Below are 18,784 nucleotides of genomic sequence, written 5' to 3'. Positions count from 1 at the left end.
TGTGTCTAGCGGATTGAGGAATTTCCCGGCGAATCTTGTTGACTGTGCCGAGGATGGTGGTTTTCCGTCTAAGAAGTTTTTGTGCAAGTGAAAGCGATGTGATGCGATCTTCATATAAGATCAACAAACTAAGGAACAGATATGTATTGCATTGTTATCAATTCATGGAGGAACTTTGTGTTGGAGCACATATATAATGGACTAAAATACTCAATAGAAGGCTTCTGTGCGTGTCTGTGTGTTATGAGTCAGGAGTTATACCTTAAATAGGGTATTGACCTCGGAGCTGTCAGCCTCCAGCACGCACAGTTTCCCTCTCAGCATTTCCTGTGACTTTTCATCTGCAGGAAGATGGTCTGGACCCTTGACCACATCCAGCAGTACAGGAAGAGCTAAACACACAACACACACTTAATATAGACGTGTCAGACAAGACTATGAGTGAATCAACTCTAATGTGCTGATTTCATAGCTTTCCTGTTCTGACGGGACAACCTAGATTGTAATGAAAATAAAATCAGTTAAAAAAAATGTATCTGTTGACCAATCATTTGAATTCACATATATGGCTGTGTGGTGTCTGTTAAAGATATAACCATACAACATGTTTTCAACCATTTATAAAAACAAGGGTAAACAGTACAAAATTAATAATTAGGAAAATACAGTGTTATAAATAAAAGTCATTAATAATCTCCATATTCAAGATGGTGCAGCTGATGGCAGCCTGAATACTGCTCAATGATACATTTCCTGCTTGTGTTTATCTGTTCAGTTTTCAGCTTTTCCTTCCTGTTCACACATACATCAACAAAACAAGTTATCAGGGTTTTTTTTTTAAATAAAACTTTACCCTGTCTTTCACCCATCTGGAGAATTCTGCAAAACTATTAGTTGGAGCAGCTCTCAACAGGATCAGGAGATGCTGATGAGAAAAGCGAGCTGGAGCGCTCGTCAAACTCCTTCCGATCGGACATTGGCCAGTCCATGCTTCTTTCAATTCACCCAGCGAATGTTCAGCCCTGTGCCTCAATGAAATCTGGCTGGGTGAACATGTCCCCAACAGCTCACTGTATCTACCAGGCTTTCAACTGCAGTACAGAGCTTTCTCTGCACAATCATTTCCATATAAACTGTTTCCATATAGGCTTCAACCTACAAATAGGTTTCCGGTCAAATTCCAAAACTGAACTCAAGGAGATCTCATAAAGTGAGTGCTCTTGGTTAGCTTTCATCTGGTATGGCTAAAACCTCTATTAGCCTCTATTACAATAGAAGATCAACAGAAGATCAACTCACATGCGTTCAAATACAAACTGCCAGTGAGTTCACTGTAAAATAAAATCATCCAGTGATGAGCTAATGATGAACCTGAGTGTCTCTCTCACAGTTTAATAAGTGACTGAAGAGGAACTTCTGGGTTCAAGGTATAAACCACTTTAAAATCTTTCATGATTTTCTACTGAGGTCACTTCAGTTTTACAGGTTAAATTATTTCCTGTAATACTCAGAGATCAAAGTACCAATAAAAGCAATATGATTTGTTAGGGTGATTTGTCTTCCTCCTAAAATGTTTTATGTGCATTAAAAAAAAAACACTGACTCCTAACTCATCTAAAATAGACTTCATGAGACCATAGCGTGTTCTGACCTGATAACCCTTGCAATCCCAGCATCTGACAATGGTTCAAAGAACGTCTATAAACATCACTATTTTTGGTGTGCAACTTTATCCAGACTGAATGCAAAACAATTGTAGCTCAGTGTTCAAACATTCGGAAGAAGGAGTTGATCTCACAGCTAGAGATTGACAAGGTACATAATAGGATCACGGGGAAACTTGAAACCTGGACCCTCCGTAGCCGCTTACCAAGATCAGAACACCATGGCAGCAGTGATCAGTGAGATGACTACAAGATGAACAGCCACAAGGAGCAGTACCCACCATGGAGAACGAGACTAGAAGCCAAGATCAAGGTAGCACAACTAATGGAGTTGCAGAAAGGTGCCTAAGAAGCACAGAAAGCTGTCTGTACCTGAGGCCTTGAAGACACCCAAGCAAAGACTACCAGCCTTGGACAGCTGCTTGAAGAGGTATACGCAGAGAAGTAGAAGGCAGGAGAATAAACCATCTATTCTGCAGAGAACCATCCAAGGTGTACTCTCAGTAGGGAACAATATGAGAACAGCACCACCAAGGCTGGAGACGGAGCAGCACTGGAAAAGCATATGGGAGAAGGATGCAAACCATAATAAGTGGCTAGTGGATCTAAGAGCAGACCACAGCAACCTCCCTGAACAGGATCCAGTAACCATCATAGTGGCAGATATCTAGCTGGTAGTCAATGAGAGACACCCAGAATGGCTAACCAGAGGTCCAAGATTCCTGATCCCAGGGAACCCCAGAAATAACCGGTCCCATCCAACTACTGGCCAATAACCTGCCTCAGTACCACGTGGAAGTTCCTGTCAGGCAGGTTGAGAAAAACAGGCACATGGCCCAATACATAAGCAGGGAAGAGAAACGAATTGGCAGGAATAGCAGAGAACCGAAATACCAGGTACTGATAGACAGAGCAAGACTGTAAGACCAGACCGACCAACCTGTGCACTGCCTGGATTGATTACAAGAAGGCTCATGACTCAATGCCCCACACCTGGATCCTGGAATGCCTAGAATTGTCCAAGAACAACAGGACCTTAAAAGCCTTCATCAGGAAGTCGATGGGGATGGACATTAGAGGCCAACTTCAAGCCCATAGCACAAGTGCAGGATCTATCAAGGAGATGCCCTGTCCCCACTACTGTTCTGGATAGGCCTGAACCCCCTCAGTGAGATCATTGAAAAGAGTGGCTATGGTTACCGACTATGGAATGGAACAATCCTCTGACATCAAGCTGTATGCCAAGAGTGAACGAGACATCGATCACACGAGTACCTCAGAAAGATGGCCATGGACAGCCGCGTGCTCAGTGAATGCCTCAAGCAGCAGAAACCCAATAAAGAGCAGCAAAAGGAGGTACCATCGTGGAAGGACAGGCCCCTGCACGGTATGTAGCACCGGCAGATAAAGGAAGTGGCTGACATCCAGAAAGCCTACCAGTGGCTGGACAAAGCTGGACTGAAACACAGCACAGAGGCACTAACCATTAGGGGTGGGTTTTAATAATCGATTCATCGATTAAAATCGATTCTGGCTTGGATAACGTGAAATCGATTCATTAAAATCCTGAATCGATTTTTTAATATAAATTTATTTTGCCCGAAACGCCAGAATCTCTGGTGAAATCTCACAAAATTTCAATAACCACCAAACAGCTAAGACAGTAAATGAGAGCAGGTACACGGATTCTGCACAAGGACGTAAACACACAGCGCAGACCCGCGGATCAGAATCAGTGAGATGTCGCCTTTCTCACCCGACGGGCGCTGCAGCTTTAAGCGGCTGCGCACTCCTGCGGACAGCAATCACTTTTTGGCACAACAACTGCACGGACACGGTCGGGGCTGAAAGCCGACAGCTCGCTGATTCTGATCTGTCGGCGGGTCCGCGCTTTGTGTTCACGCCCTTTTTGTGCTGATTCTAAAGCTGTTAGTTTGATCTCTCTCCAAACAATATTGACCGAACCAGCAGCAAAAGAAGATCCAAACTACGCTTCACATAAACATCGTCATGAAATCACTCTGACTTTTGCTTCTACCACGACAAAATCACACTTCATGCACAGCTCTCTCTCTCTCTCTCTCTCTGTCTGTACTGCAAGAACAGTTTCCCATCTAAAAATCTGTTTTCTGCATTATTCGCTTGCTATACGCACAAGTCTACCGTTGTTTACAGCGCTGTCACCCGCCGTTTTTTTTTTTTCGTTTTACATACTTCCGAAAAGAAAACCTAATTTTTGCCGTTCAATACTGAACAAATTTAAACTTTTTAAAATTATGCAAAACGTTTAGCCGTGTCTCTAATAAATCGCTGTAATGTCAGAGGTAACGTTCATATGTTGATTAGTTTTCTTTCGTTTTTGATGTACTGCAGAATATTTGTATAAAATCCCAGGCCAGGAAAGCCACCTTCATGGTTTTCTGTGTTTTATCTTCAGCTACTTTGACACAAAGACATCTGCTGTGACGTTTACACCTTTGATAAAGTCTTGCGTGTGTCAGCTTCCTTTAGATACAAAAATATGTAAATGTACTGATCTGAATTACCGTATTTTCACGACCATAAGGCGCACTTAAAAGTCTTAGATTTTCTTCAAAAAGTACGGTGCGCCCTATAGTGCAGTGCGCCCTGTGTGTTGTAATGAGGACGTAGTAGAGAACACCATGAGAACGCTAAAGGGTGAAGTGTGGGCGTTGACTGTAGCGGTATATACGGTCGCACATACCTATATAAAAGAACAGGTATGTGCGTTATGCAGGACATCGTTGTTTTAACAACACTGAAAATGGCGAAGAGATACGCTTACGAAGCACAGTTTAAACTGAAGGCCATCAACTACGCGGAGGAACATGGAAATCGAGCAGCGGCGAGAGAATTTAAGATTAACGAATCGATGGTTTGCAAGTGGAGGAAGCTAGAAAACAAGCTCTGGCAGGTCAAGAAAACGCAGCTGAGTTTCCGCGGACATAAGGCGAGGTGGCCCGAGTTGGAGGAAAGACTCGAGCGGTGGATCATCGAGCAAAGAACGAGTGGGAGAAGCGTTTCGACGGTCACCATTTGGCTAAAAGCAGTTTCACTAGTTGAAGAGATGAACATTGAACATTTCCAAGGAGGCCCGTCTTGGTGCTTTCGTTTCATGAAACTGTGCCATTTTTCCATCCGGACCAGGGCTACGGTAGCGCAGCAACTTCCAGCGGATTATAAGGAAAAGCTGGCCATCTTCCGCTCGTACTGCAGCAAACACATCGGCGACAAAAACATCCAGCCCAGCCACATCACAAACATGGACGAGGTCCCGCTCACTTTTGACATCCCGGTGAGTCACACTGTGGAGAAGAAGGGGACCAGCACGGTAGCGATCGCTGGCAACGGGTATGAAAAATCTTCTTTACTGTTGTGCTTGGCTGCCATGCTAATGGACAGAAACTGCCGCCTATGGTGATTTTTAAGCGAAAGACTTTGCCTAAAGAGAAGTTTCCAGCAGGAGTCATCATTAAGGCAAATGAAAAGGGCTGGATGGATAAGGAAATGATGAAAGAGTGGCTGAGGGAGGTGTATGTCAGGAGACCAGGTGGTTTTTTCCACGCATCACCATCGCTCTTAATCTGTGACTCTATGCGTGCCCATCTCACAGCCGATGTGAAAAAACTAGTGAAACAAATGAACTGAGAGCTTGCTGTCATTCCGGGAGGCCTGACAAAGGAACTCCAACCGCTGGACATCGGTGTGAACCGCCCGTTCAAAGTAAGGCTGCGAGCGGCATGGGAGCGATGGATGACCGATGGAGACCACACTTTCACCAAGAGTGGAAGGCAGCGCCGGGCGAGTTACGCCACAATTTGTGAATGGATTGTAGATGCTTGGGCTAACATGTCTGCTGGCACTGTTGTTCGAGCTTTCGCAAAAGCCGGCATCATTTCCGAGGAGCCGCACGGCACGGAAAGTGACTCTGACAGTGAGGAAAGTGAACCTGGAATGTTTGATGGAGATTTAGCACAGCTGTTCAATTCAGACACAGAGGATGAGGACTTCGATGGGTTTGATTGATGATAAAAATGTGAGTACCAAACTCAGTTTTGCTCCTGCTTTATTTTTAAATACGCACACTTGTATGCTTGTGTGTTGTTGATGATGACGATTACCGGTAATAGAAATGTGAGTACCAAACTCAGGTTTGCTCCCGCTTTATTTTTAAATACGCATACGGTACTTGTATGCGCCCTATAATCCAGTGCGCCTTATGTGTGTGTTAAATACAGTAATGGCACACATAACTGAGACTGCGCCTTTTAGTACAGTGCGTCTTATGGTCGTGAAAATACGGTATAATATTTCTGACTGTCAAAATTTCCCAGATTCAAATCGAATTTAATTGATTTGAATCGAATCGAATCGAATCGAATTGAATCGAATCGTGGATCAAATCGATTCAGGACCTTGTGAATCGGAAACGAATCGATTCTAGAAATCAGTGACGATACCCAGCCCTACTAATCATGGCAGCACAAGAACAAGCTCTGAGCACAAGATCCATAGAGGCTGGGGTCTATCACACCAGGCCAGACCCCAGGTGCAGGCTGTGTAAAGATGCTCTGAGATCATACATCACATAACAGCAGGGTGCAAGACGCACAGAAACAGAAACATCTGTGCCGAATATGGCCTGGTAGTCTCAAGGTCAAATCGGGGGACGCCGCGTAGGGTGGTCGAGAATGGCCGAACTAATATCCTGTGGGACTTCCAGATACAGATCGGCAAAATGGTGGCTAACCAACTGGACATAGAAGTGGCAGACAAACAGAAGAAGACAGCTGTAGTGATAGACGCAGTGATGCCAAATGACAAAAAAAATCAGAAAGAAGGAACACAAGAAGCTGGAGAAGTACCAAGGGCTCGAGAAGAGCTCGAGAAGATGTGGAGGGTGAAGGTAAACATGGACCCAGTGGTAATCAGAGCACTAGGTGTAGTGACCCCCAAGCTAGGCGAGTGGCTCAAGCAGATCCCAGGAACAACATCGGAGATATCTGTCCAGAAGAGTGCAGTCCTAGGAAGAGCTAAGAAACTGCGCTGGACCCTCAAACTCCCAGGGCTCTGGTAGAGGACCAGCGCTTGAAGGATAAAATGCCGCCTGCAGGGGTGAGCAGGGAATTTTGTTTATAGCCAGCCACTGTTTACCTATCAGCAATGTGACTGTGCATCAAGGTTTTACCAGGACCTTTACCAAAGCTGTCTAGCCTCTAGTACCTGTTGATGGCTATTTTGTCATGACCATATGAGCTACACCTGACCCAGACAGGCATTCTCAGCTGCAAATCTCAGAGTTTGCTGAATGATACAATAGACAGGTGAGCCTTACTCCCAAGTGGAATTCTTACAGGAGGGGAAAATGTCACTGACAATGCAGTGATGATAGGGCTGTTTGATATAACGATATATATCGGATGACGATATAAAAACGTCTATCGTTTCATTTTACGCAATCTCAGTGTCACGGGGTGCCGAGGCAGGCCGTGTTGTGGATGAATGAGGACCCAAAATGCAAGCAGCCGACTGATGACACGAGTGAGGGTTTATTTACAGGTGACAGTGGCAGAACAGGCAGTGAGGGAAGACAAATGACTAAAGAAACCTAAACTGGGAAAACTAAAGAGCAAACCTGAAGTCATATGAACTGGAGAATGCAGAGAGACGCAGAGAGACGCAGAGATACGCGGCTGACGCAGATGAACACAGAGAACCGACAACGAGCACAGACCGACACCCACTAAATATACACACACCAGGTAATCGGGTAATCACACACAGGAGGGAAGAACAGCTGATCCTAATACACATGATAACAGGAGGACACAAGCTGAACACAATGACAACAGATAGAGGCCTTCAGAATAAAACAGCAAATCCAGAACACGAACAGAGCACAGAATACCAAAATCAGAATAACTAGAACAGAGGAAAATAATCATACAACACAAAACGCTGGGTCACGACCCAGCACCGTGACACTGAGATGCCTTTCACACACCCTAACAACTGTTTACGGTAATATTTTTTCACCGTTTTGATGGTCACTGTAGTGGCTATCATAATTTCTTAAAGTTCTCTCTTTCTCTTATATTTAATATAACCACACTACAGACGGACAAGCGCCTGTTTTTGTGTGTTGTGGTTAGCAACAACGACGGTAACACCATCGCGTGTCCGCTTGTTTATGTTTCACATAAACCTTTCACAATAAAGCTCAAGATCCTGTTGAGACTTTTCAAAATAAACTCAATCACGTGAAAGAGCAGACTATTTACGAATGAGAAGTAAAAAAGAGCCGCCAGGTGCTAAAAAATAAACCTTTGACTCAAACGTTAGAACAGGCTTTTTTCCCCGCAGCACGCTGTGTAATAAATACTCACAAAGAAAACGGCGGCCGTTACAACTTATGTCTAAAAATGTATAGTTTCTGTTAAAACACATGACGAGCAGCTGGAAACACTTCCCGCAAGTCGGGAATTTTTGTGATTTATATTGTTATATCGGACGATAGAATTCTTATATCGGGATATGAGATTTTGGTCATATCGCACAGCCCTAAGTGATGATGTGATATTAAAAAATAGCCATTAACGTGCGAGTTATTCTATTCTGATTCAGCTCTACTTTGATCACATCATAGATAAGCAACTTCATCACTGATACAGCATTTTCATATTCACTAACACTCACATTTACTTGTTGTGTTAACCAATCATCTGTCAAGAAAGTGCTTACTGTAACTTGACTTGCATCATAACACTGAAAATTCTGGGGAAAAAAAAAACGTGTGATAGTCTCTAGTAACGCTCTTGAAATGTGGAATTTCCAAGTATTTCAATGAATGTTCATAACTGGTGAGCAATCACCAATTTTATATATATTATATATACATAATTAGTTAAAGATGGTTTGACAGCATTAAATTGGAATTGATAAACTCACCTATTGGGAAGTTTTCCTCATACGCTGACAGAGTTCCCTTCAGACTCACAGCGTCTCCACACAAACCATGCACTGCTAAAAACATAAAGAGACAAGTGCAGATTTTTTGCTTGACGAAAGTGTTATGTGTTTTTACATTTTACCGTTATACAATCATCTGTTAATAATCTGTGAAAGATAAAGCATAATTACAGATGTGCAAATGACATCTAAAATACAGAAGACCTTTACAGTTGGATTTATCTGTTTACTTGGTCAGTCATGCAAAATTAATTTGTTAAACTTCATATTTAACAAACAATAGCAATTGAAGTTGTTTGCTCAAAGTAATTAAATGTTTAGATATCAATTAATATTGTGAAATAGCTAACAACTGTTTATTTAATAAAATGCTTGAAGTTTGCCTAATATGTCTCGTAATAACTGAATATAACTAAATACAATACTCAATTACTAAATTACTCTACAAATATGCAGTGACTCTTTTCAATAATACATCTGAGAGGAGATTCATATTTTTATTAGTTGCTTTGGTTAAGACTTGTGCACACAAAACGTTTCAAATGTGGTGTTTTGTTCTACATGTAGCTACCTAATAGTTCATTCAAGTAAACCTGCAAATCCTGCAAATGAAACATTAGTTGAATAATCAACTAGCCAACAGAACTTTAGCACCACTCTTTTAGCACTATTTTAAACAACTTTTGGTGGAAAATGTAATCAGTGGAATCACAGTGAAAATAATCACTGAATGCAGTTGGACACAAAATGTCTGTGTAGGTTCTCAGTCATCCAGGTCCTGGTTATCTAAGGAGGAAGGGAAAGTGACTGGACTTTGTTAAGTTTCCTGAAGAAATGGTGAAGATGTATTTGAATGGAACAACACTGTCATTCCTTATGTAGCAGGTAGAAACTCATCAAACCTCTGCTCATAATGACCCACAGCCTTTTTCACACCTTGGCTCATGTGACGAGGCACATGACCAGTAGTGAAGGTTTAAATACCTGGGGCTCTACCATTTAGTTTTAGAAGTGAAGATGCTTCTGGGATGAGAGGTTGAACGCTTCATGTGACTGGACTTCTTTAGGAAACTTACACAAGTCCAGTCGCTTTGCTTTCCAAGCTCGTAGGATTGGACACAAAATCCTTAAAAATAAAAGTACCTAAACCAACAGTAAAATCCTGGTTTTATATGTTAATGTGTGACTTATTGCAATTTCATGATCTCATGTACAATCAGCTACAGAAGGCAATTTTCTTCATTAGAACCCTACTTTTACTTCTGAATATACATTTTTTTAGTGACGATGAGTATATGAACTTAACTTTAACGAAGACCTTTTAACAGAATACGATGTTAGACAGATATTTTTACTTAAGTCACACAGCTGGTTTATGCACAAGACGGTTTTAAACAGATAATTTGCTTATATAAACAGAAAACAACAAAACAAAATAGTAAAAATTGCTAAAGTTTCATGCTTTCACACAACTACTGTGAAAAAACAAAATAAAACGCATCTGCTACTTTGTAGTGAACAGCAGGATCTCACTCATTACCCATTCCGCTCGACCGGTGTAGTATCTCCGTCATATGCCGGTGTTGTGCCAAAGTAGTTACCCCCGACAAAAATTGTTTCCCCATCCACGAGAGCGCGCAAAGTAGGAGGAGCCACTTGCCCAGCTCAGTTCTGTACGCTACTTGTGATCTGCAGTCGACGCAATAAAGAGTAAAAGCTGGAAAACGGCAGGCTCGATTAATTTAATATTAGTTTCGTGACATTGTAATGTGCCGTGTGGAAGACAATTTACCTTAAACTGTACACTGAAATAACCTGCTGGGAATACTTTGTCTAGAAAAATACTTTGATACTACAATACTGTAAAACCAGACGCGATCATGGAAACACGTCGCTCTCCGGTGAATTTACACTCGGTTTACACTTTGTAGCGAAGCTATGACGAAGGAGTTTATTTGCAAAATCAATCACAGTATAACCAATAACTACAGTAACGTTGGAGAGGGTTTCTTCACAGCAAAAGTTATGGAGGGATTTTATCAGGCTGTGTGGCATCGGCTGCCAAAATGTGTGCCCCCCTCTCTGTAATCCATATTGGCTTTGCTATCACAAAGGGTATATTTGCAAAACAAGTCACAGTATAACCAATAAGTACAGTAACTTTGGAGAGGATTTCTTCTTCACAGCAAAAGTTATGGAGGGATACAAAATTTATCAGGCTGTGTGGCATCGGCTGCCAAAATGTGTGCCCCCCCCATCTGTAATCCATATTGGCTTTGCTATCACGAAAGAGTTTATTTGCAAAATAAAAAACAGTATAACGAATAACTACAGAAACTTTGGAGACCATTTTCTTTTTTTAGACTTCTTAATTTAACATCTACATCTATATATGTAGATATGTGTGTTCTCAACAATGTGTGCCATAAAAACACTAGCTGTGGACCTTTAGTGTCAACTATGTACAACCGAAACAAATAAACACGTCTTCTGGTGGTGGGCTTTTCAAGCAGAGCTGGTGGAACCACCTCAAACACATCTCACACTGAATCTGTAAAAAAAAAAAATACAAATCCCAATGTGAAAATTTCATTTATGGGGATTAATCATAACATTTAGCAGTTTTTCTTGATGTCATTACCCATTTATTCTCAGTTTCATGCTCTTCTTCCCCGCAGAAATGACAGATGTTTGTCAGGTCATCTGTTTTAAAAAGTGAAAAAATAGCACATAGAGTATACTACCTACTGCACTTATTATTTCATTCAAAAAACTATATGGTTTGTTTCTACAGCCATCATGATGAAAATATTCATGATGTCAGAACACTGAATGGTGGAAAATGAGTTACCTGTCTCTAGGAGGAGAGTGGTGGCAATTTGCAGCCTGTGTGCGTTTATGGCCTTTTTTGTAGACGGAAAGTCTATGGACTCTTTTCGCAAGATCTTTTCAGCAAACTGAAAAAGAGATTCTAAGATGACTAAATAGGCTAATATCGTAAATGTTATTTTATAGAAATTTGTTTTCTGTGAATCAATTTCTTTATTCTCCTGTGTAATTATCTTATATTCCTTTTCCTGTTATTAACATTTATTACAACACAACATTTTCAATATTCTCGTGTATGTGTATGCATTACGGTTAAGACTCGTACTTTCAATGCAAAGACTCCACATGAGGCAGTGTCCACTTGTTTTGGGTGTTTGACTGTGTCACAAGTCCATCTTGAGACGTTGCATCCTTTTTTTCGCATGAATGCCCTGAAAGACAAGTACAATAAAAACAAATAACATTTTTTTAAATTTTGGTGACACAAAAAGGCGAACAGTATGGAGAGCTTAAGTGTCTGTTGAACATCAAGTTAAGAACACTGACCACACTGTTTTGTTAAAATCATAACTTTTTAAAAGTCTACAACGCATTTTCGTGGACAATTACTTGTGCTTTTATTTTTCTGTTTCCTCCCATGATATAGAAATCAATCACTTACACAGTACACTTTCAAGAGATGTGGAGGAGGAGCAAAGATGAAATTCACACATGTATAACCTATGTGAAATTATTTTAGACATTTGTCTGATGTTTTATTGCTAAACCTCCACAACACTTTATGCAACTACTAAACATTATTATCCCCGTGCTATATTTTCTAATATAAAAACATCATCTCATACAGACATCAGGTCCTCAAATAAACATTGAAACATGGGGAGACTTCTCTTTAAAGGCAAAATTAACCCATAACACCACAATATCAGAAGACGAACACAAAAATTTAAACCTGTTGCTGCTAGTTTTTTAATTCTGAGTACCACTTTTTTGTGATTGACATCATACTTAAAATTGTCATAATAAACACAAAAATAACAACAGCAACAAAGATTTTAATAAAGGGTCAAAATAAATTTGAACAGTTATCCTTACCTTGTTGATTCCAAACAATTTTGGATACCTTGTTTAGTTTCTCCGAGTGGATCAAGATACAGCGACTTCTTTTCTTGTGGGTAAATGACCTACAATAAAATTGGGTGGAGAATTACATGTAATAATTCAATATTTAAGATTATCTGCATGCCATGCATTTTTCTTATAAAACTGATTTGTTGAATATTGTACATGCAATTATTTTTTTTACCACTAATTTCCAGTGATGTAGGGTGGCTGTAGCTCAGGAGTTAGAGCAGGTCACCTACTGATCGGAAGGTTGGTGGTTCGATCCTTGGCTCCTCCAGTCTGCATGTCAAGTATCCTTGGGCAAGATACTAACCCCAAGTTGCTCTCCGATGCATCCATCGGAGTATGAATGTGTGTGAATGTAGTTAGATAGCACTAAGTATAGCTAAAAGTGCTTGTGAGAATGGGTGTGATTGGGTGAATGTGGCATGCTGTATAGAGCGCTTTGAGTATTCCGAGAGAGTAGAAAAGCGCTATATAAGAATCAGTCCATTTACTAGTGATGATGTTCATTTACAATTCCCAGAATCACTTCATGCTCCATGGGTTTGATCTTAAATTAAAACAAAAGAATAAAAATCTTAACTTCAGACATAAAAAAAAGAAATGCAATAACATGTTGTTTAGTCCTTTTTTATTAAAGCAATTTATGATATATTATATATCATCCACTTATATAGTACTCTGCGACAGCCATGATTCACCCCTCATTTCTTTAAACTGTGCAAGAAGCTGGACTATCTTATATTTTTTATAAGTGGTTTTGCACATTACTTCCTCCAAGACTAATAAAGGTCTTTCTAAGGATTTTCTTTGGACATGGAGTTTATTTTCACTCATTTTCAACGCAATAATTGTACCATCTGCAGAATAATGTTTAGTGCTTTCTTAAGCCTCTTTAACAGTGACGTATGAATCACTTGAGAATAAAAAGGTACCTATTTAAGAGATGAAGCAGTGTTGATGATTTCAAAAGAGGTATTAGCCCAAATGTTTGCAAATCTCAGCATTGATTGAAGTGTGTACAAAATAAGGAGGAAACCAGACAAGCAGAGAACAAAAGAGAACTGGCAAGTCTAATAAACTATCCACATCTACAAACCCCAGTCTCAATTCATTTTTCTCCATAAGCTGTTATCCAATCTAAATCTGGATGTGGATATGATCCGAGGTACTTGAACAATACACACAAGATTCTTTCTAGAGATACCAACCTTGAGTCTTGGAGCTTTTCTCTTCCAAATGGCAGTCATTGAAAATGAATCAATGAATGCTGCTTTTGCTGAATTATGGCGATTGCATTGTCTCACCATGATCGCAAGATATGCATTAATAGACTGCGAATACAAAATGTAAACATTTTTTAACTGTTGTCAAGCAATAAAACACTGATAGTTGCATTGTTGTCAGTAAAGATCACTGTACCTCACTTTCCAACTCCATGTCCGGACCAATTTGTTGAATATCCCAGTAGAATAATTTGTAAGCACCAATTTTTGAGAGTAGAACATGAGGACTCTTTCCAGCCCTGGCATCCATTATATCTACAAAAAGTAATGAGAAAAAGAGATAAGTCAGCAGGACAAAATGTAAATCAAAATTTGTTTCAGGGTAAATACTTTTAAGACGCTGATAAAATGGGCACATGGTTTAACATTGTATTTTGTAGAAAAGAAAGAGCACTTAAATTTGCTTTTATTTGGGGGTAAAGTTATACTTACAATGTTCTCTAAACAAATTTAAATAAATTCATATTAATAAAAGAAAAGGAATTTAAATACATAGCAATAGAAATGCTCTTGCCCCCTATCAAATCTTTTTTCCAGCAGAAACACCTATTACAACAAAAAAATTTAATTATGTTTTTTCATGAAGCTACATGAATAGATTTTAAAATAGTCATGTTCAAGGCTTGCACCTGTGGCCTTTACTATTACATAACCATTTCTGGAAAAATGTTATTTTTCTCCTCCAAAACTATTATTATTATCTTTAAAATAGAGGGTCAATTTCTGGGCTGTTAAAAGCAGCTTCTTAAAGAGTATTTGATCTTTCAAACTATTGCTGGCAGGCAGTCATCATCACAACATTAATATACTGCTTGTAGTGGGCATTCTATGTCACTAACAGCATATATGACAGCAATTTTAGAAAAGAAGAAAATGAAGAACATACACTACTAGTCAAAATTAGGGACACACCTTCCCATTCAGTGTTTTTCTGTGTGTTCATGCTTTTCATGCAGTGACAATCATCTTAGGTGACTACCCCATGAAGCTCACTGACAAAAGGCCTAGAGTGCGCAAAGCAGTGATCAAAGCAAAGGGTGGCTAATTTGAAGAATCTAAGATATAAAAAATATTTTTGGTTCTTTCATACTTTTTGGTTTACTACATCATTTGTGTTAGGGTTAGTGCTCCATATGTGTCCATTCATAGTTTTGATGCCTCGAGTTCTAATCAACAATGAATCTTCAAAATATACAAGGAAATTAAGAAGCAACATTAAAATGAAGGTGTGTCCAAACTTTTCACTCTAAGTGTACATCAGATGTACAATATCAATCATGAACATTCTGGGTTACACAACAACAAAAGAAAGATTCACAGTTTTGAAGGACTCACTTTTTCATTTGTGTAATTTTACGCATGTGGCTTACATCCTTTTCCAAGTTTTCTATACTGTTTTGCTCCATGAAGTTTTTTTTTTAAACATTACCATATTGTTGAATTTAAGGATTCTTTTAGGAAATATACCTAAAATATCTGTTTAAAGGTGTAAAATTTGCTATGCCATGATCTACAGAGTACTGAAACAAACACTGTCATAGGAATAAAAGTCAATTTTAAATTTTTTTTAATATTTATTTACATTTCTCTGCAACAGGTTCAGTGTATCTTTGAGGTGGTGATGCTGGAGGTGGTGCAGGGCTAGCTTGTGTGGCTGTTGCTGGGGCTGGTGTCACAAGTGGAACTGTTGCTTCCATGGTTTGTGCTGTAGATTGCTGGGCTGTAATCTGTGGAGCTGAGGCTTGTGTGGTTGTAGCATTTGAAATTGTGGTCTGTGAGGCCTGGTCTGCTGTTGTGGTCTGTGAGGCTGGGTCTGCTGCTGTTTGGGATTTGGTTTGTAGAGCTGTAGCGTGTTCTGGTGCTGTAGCACTTGTGGCTGGTTCTGGTGGTTCGTTCTCTTTCTGTGCTGTTGCTCCTGACTCTGGATCTGATACCGTTGTTGCTATACCTTGTGGAACTGGAGATGGATGTTGTGTTTGAACTGGTAGTGATGCAAGTGATGCCATTGGTGCTGTAGCCTGAGTAGCTCTAGGTGGAGGTGGTGCTACCGCCACTGGTGCTGCTGTAGTCTTTGGAGCTAGAGCAGATGCTGGTGCTGCTGCAGCTTGTGGTGCTGCTGGACCTGGTTGTGCTGTTAGTAATGTGGCTGCTGTTTTCTTTAAACCCCGGTGTGGCACTCTTGGCATGCTGTCTTTGCTTAACTTTAGTTGGTCAATATTTACTTTTGGAATTATTGTCCCATTGGAATCCTGAAGATCTGCACTTTTGCCTTGGATTGCTGTAATAATGTAAGGGCCTAAAAAGTTTGCTTCAAGTTTTCCCCCTTTCCTCTGCTGGCTTCTTATGTTAGCTCTTAAAACTTTGTCACCAACTTTGAAGACAACATCTCTCTTCATCATTTTTATTTTGCCCTTTGTTTTTTCCTGAGCTTTGACCACATTGTCCTTCACCAGTTCCAACAGCTTTTGGTGCTTTTGAATGTCTTCCGACAGCTCCTCCGGCCCCACAATGTCTTCCACACTCTCATCAACCTTTGAATCAAAACACATTTCTATCATTACTATAATTTGTGTAAGATACACAGATAATACATAAAAGAACTGAGAAATACAGTGAAAATTTACATTAAGTTTCTTTGGTAAGGTTTTAAGACACAATGTATTGCTGGCAAAGATTCAGTGTATCTTGGGATTGATTGGACATGAAGAAAACTGTTATTGAGGGTTTGAACAATCCATAAAAATATTCAGTGGTGTAGTGCTTTTATGGTGGTGACGTAGCATCCATTGAAACTGATCTGCCTGCACCTCAAAAACTAAAAAAGTTTCGTTGTGTGGGATTTTCGTGTAGTTTGTCACAGACAGAAAGACATACCATGAACTCTTCTGGGATTTCGGAAGGATAGCGAGCCTCTCTGCCAAACATTAGGTAATAAGGTGAGTATTTGGTGGTCACTTGCTTTTTAGTTCTGATTCCAAACATTACAGCATCCAGATACTCATCCCACATTTCTGGATGGTCGCCAACAACTTTGCACAGGGCTCTGACAATGAAAGCACATAGAAGACATTCATATGAAAGATCATTTACATTTTTTAACAGTTTAATGTCATGCATTCATGTTTTGGTTGAAGGGAACCCCCATACCTCTGGATGGTGCCATTCATTTTCTCCACCAGCCCATTTGTTTGTGGGTGATAGGGGGAGCAGAGGCTTCTTTTAATTTTCAACAATCCGCAAACCCTTTTGTTGAGCTGCAAAAGAAAGTTATATACACTGACTATAAGCACATTACAATAAGAATTTAAATAAACAGCTGTCATAATAATATCTCAGAAACAGATTTATAAAGAACAGAAAATGAACCATTTTCAAAAAATTATTCAAATATGAGTTCACATATTTTTGCCAAAGACTAAAGTACTTACAGATTTGACAAATTCTTTGCCTTGGTCAGTAAGAATCCTTTTGGGGGCTTCGAACTGGTGGACAAATTTTATGAGACAGTTTGTCACTTCCCCGGCTGATTTTGACTTTAAAGGGTATGCTTGTGGCCATTTTGTAAAATAATCAATAAAAACACATATGTATTGATGTCCATTGTTGGTTTCAGTAAGTTTTCCAATAAGGTCCATCCCAACCAGTTCAAATGGCTGAGAGACCTTAAAAACAAAATCATAGTTAAGTTAATAATACTGAAATTACACAGAATGCTAGTCTACTGTTATAATTTTTTCAAGTATATAATCAGTAGGTTTCTAAGCAATGAAAACATTGTTTGATTAAATGTGATTATTTGCTATGGTCGATGACTAACCTTTATCGGAATGTATTCCGCTGGTTTTTTAATTGTTGCAGCACTTGCCTGGCAAAGTGCACACTGGGAAACCTAATCAAAAATAAAAGCAATTCAATAAGAAACACAAGAGTTGATGATCAAGGTTTACATAACTGATTTTGAGAGATACAGAAACATTGCTGTGTTCCTCTTAAAATAAGTTAGCTGTAGTAGAATTACACAGAGTTTGTTTTGGAGTACCCACCCAATTATTGATGTCCACTGACATCCCTGGCCAGTAGAACCGCTTTGAAATGGCTTCTCTTGTTTTTGTTTGCCATAATGGGCCCCAGTAGGACTGGCATGAAAATCTGAAAAAATTGTGTTTGCCTCATCAGCCCCACAGACTACCATTGTCTTTATGGTTTTGTCTGTGCCTTTGTAGCGCCAGTAAAACAGCTGCTCCCCTAAACATAAACAAGAAAATAGAAAAGTTTATTATAGCTGTTTAAACCACAGGTCTATATGTGGTAAAAGTCATGACAATACATCTTGAATGTAATGAACCAATTATGTATGTGATATAATTTGGGGGTGACTATTGGACTGGTTCTCTATATTTATGACAGTATGACTACTTCAGAAGCCAAAAACATTATGCCCCATTAAGACTGTATTAGTGATACTAAAAAAAGTGATGGATGTGTAAAGTCATTATAACTAATGGCCTTCAGATATCATGGAGTTATTTTTAATACAAATATCAATTCAAAGTAGTTTAATTCCACATTTCCTGCTGTCAGTAATTTTCCACATATGTAATTTAAAGACATAAAGACATAACAGTGGGTACACCTGCGTAAAAGGGTGTGGCACATGCCACTCCAAAAGTAATTACGACGTAATATATTGTGGTTAAGCTATAAAAGGACGAAAACAGTTCTTAACGCTGTCTACTTAATAGCAAACCTTAAAACTTTTACTTTAATAAACGCCCATGTGCCTATTAACTGAGTTTAACTAGGTCAAAGAAAGGTCAAGCTAATTAAATCGGTTAGTGCAAATTAAGACTACACATTATGCCATTGTATATGTGTTAATATATATGT

The 18,784-nt window shown here is 39.5% G+C and overlaps 1 protein-coding gene across 1 annotated transcript; it reads right to left on the bottom strand.

The window, feature by feature from the left end:
• Positions 1-13,104: 13,104 nt before the first annotated feature.
• On the bottom strand, positions 13,105-18,005 carry LOC120438986. The gene is made up of 9 exons (XM_039609616.1): positions 17,941-18,005; positions 17,715-17,786; positions 17,326-17,559; positions 17,045-17,151; positions 16,772-16,940; positions 15,480-16,428; positions 14,034-14,152; positions 13,823-13,945; positions 13,105-13,161 (listed from the first exon to the last, which is right to left on the bottom strand). Exons 1-9 carry the CDS (start codon positions 17,962-17,964, stop codon positions 13,105-13,107), a joined length of 1,854 nt encoding a protein of 617 aa, XP_039465550.1. The 5' UTR covers positions 17,965-18,005.
• Positions 18,006-18,784: the final 779 nt, after the last annotated feature.

This window comes from Oreochromis aureus, linkage group 3, assembly GCF_013358895.1.
Source record: "Oreochromis aureus strain Israel breed Guangdong linkage group 3, ZZ_aureus, whole genome shotgun sequence".
Lineage (NCBI taxonomy): Eukaryota > Metazoa > Chordata > Actinopteri > Cichliformes > Cichlidae > Oreochromis > Oreochromis aureus.
This window is presented reverse-complemented; position numbering and strand designations above follow the sequence as displayed.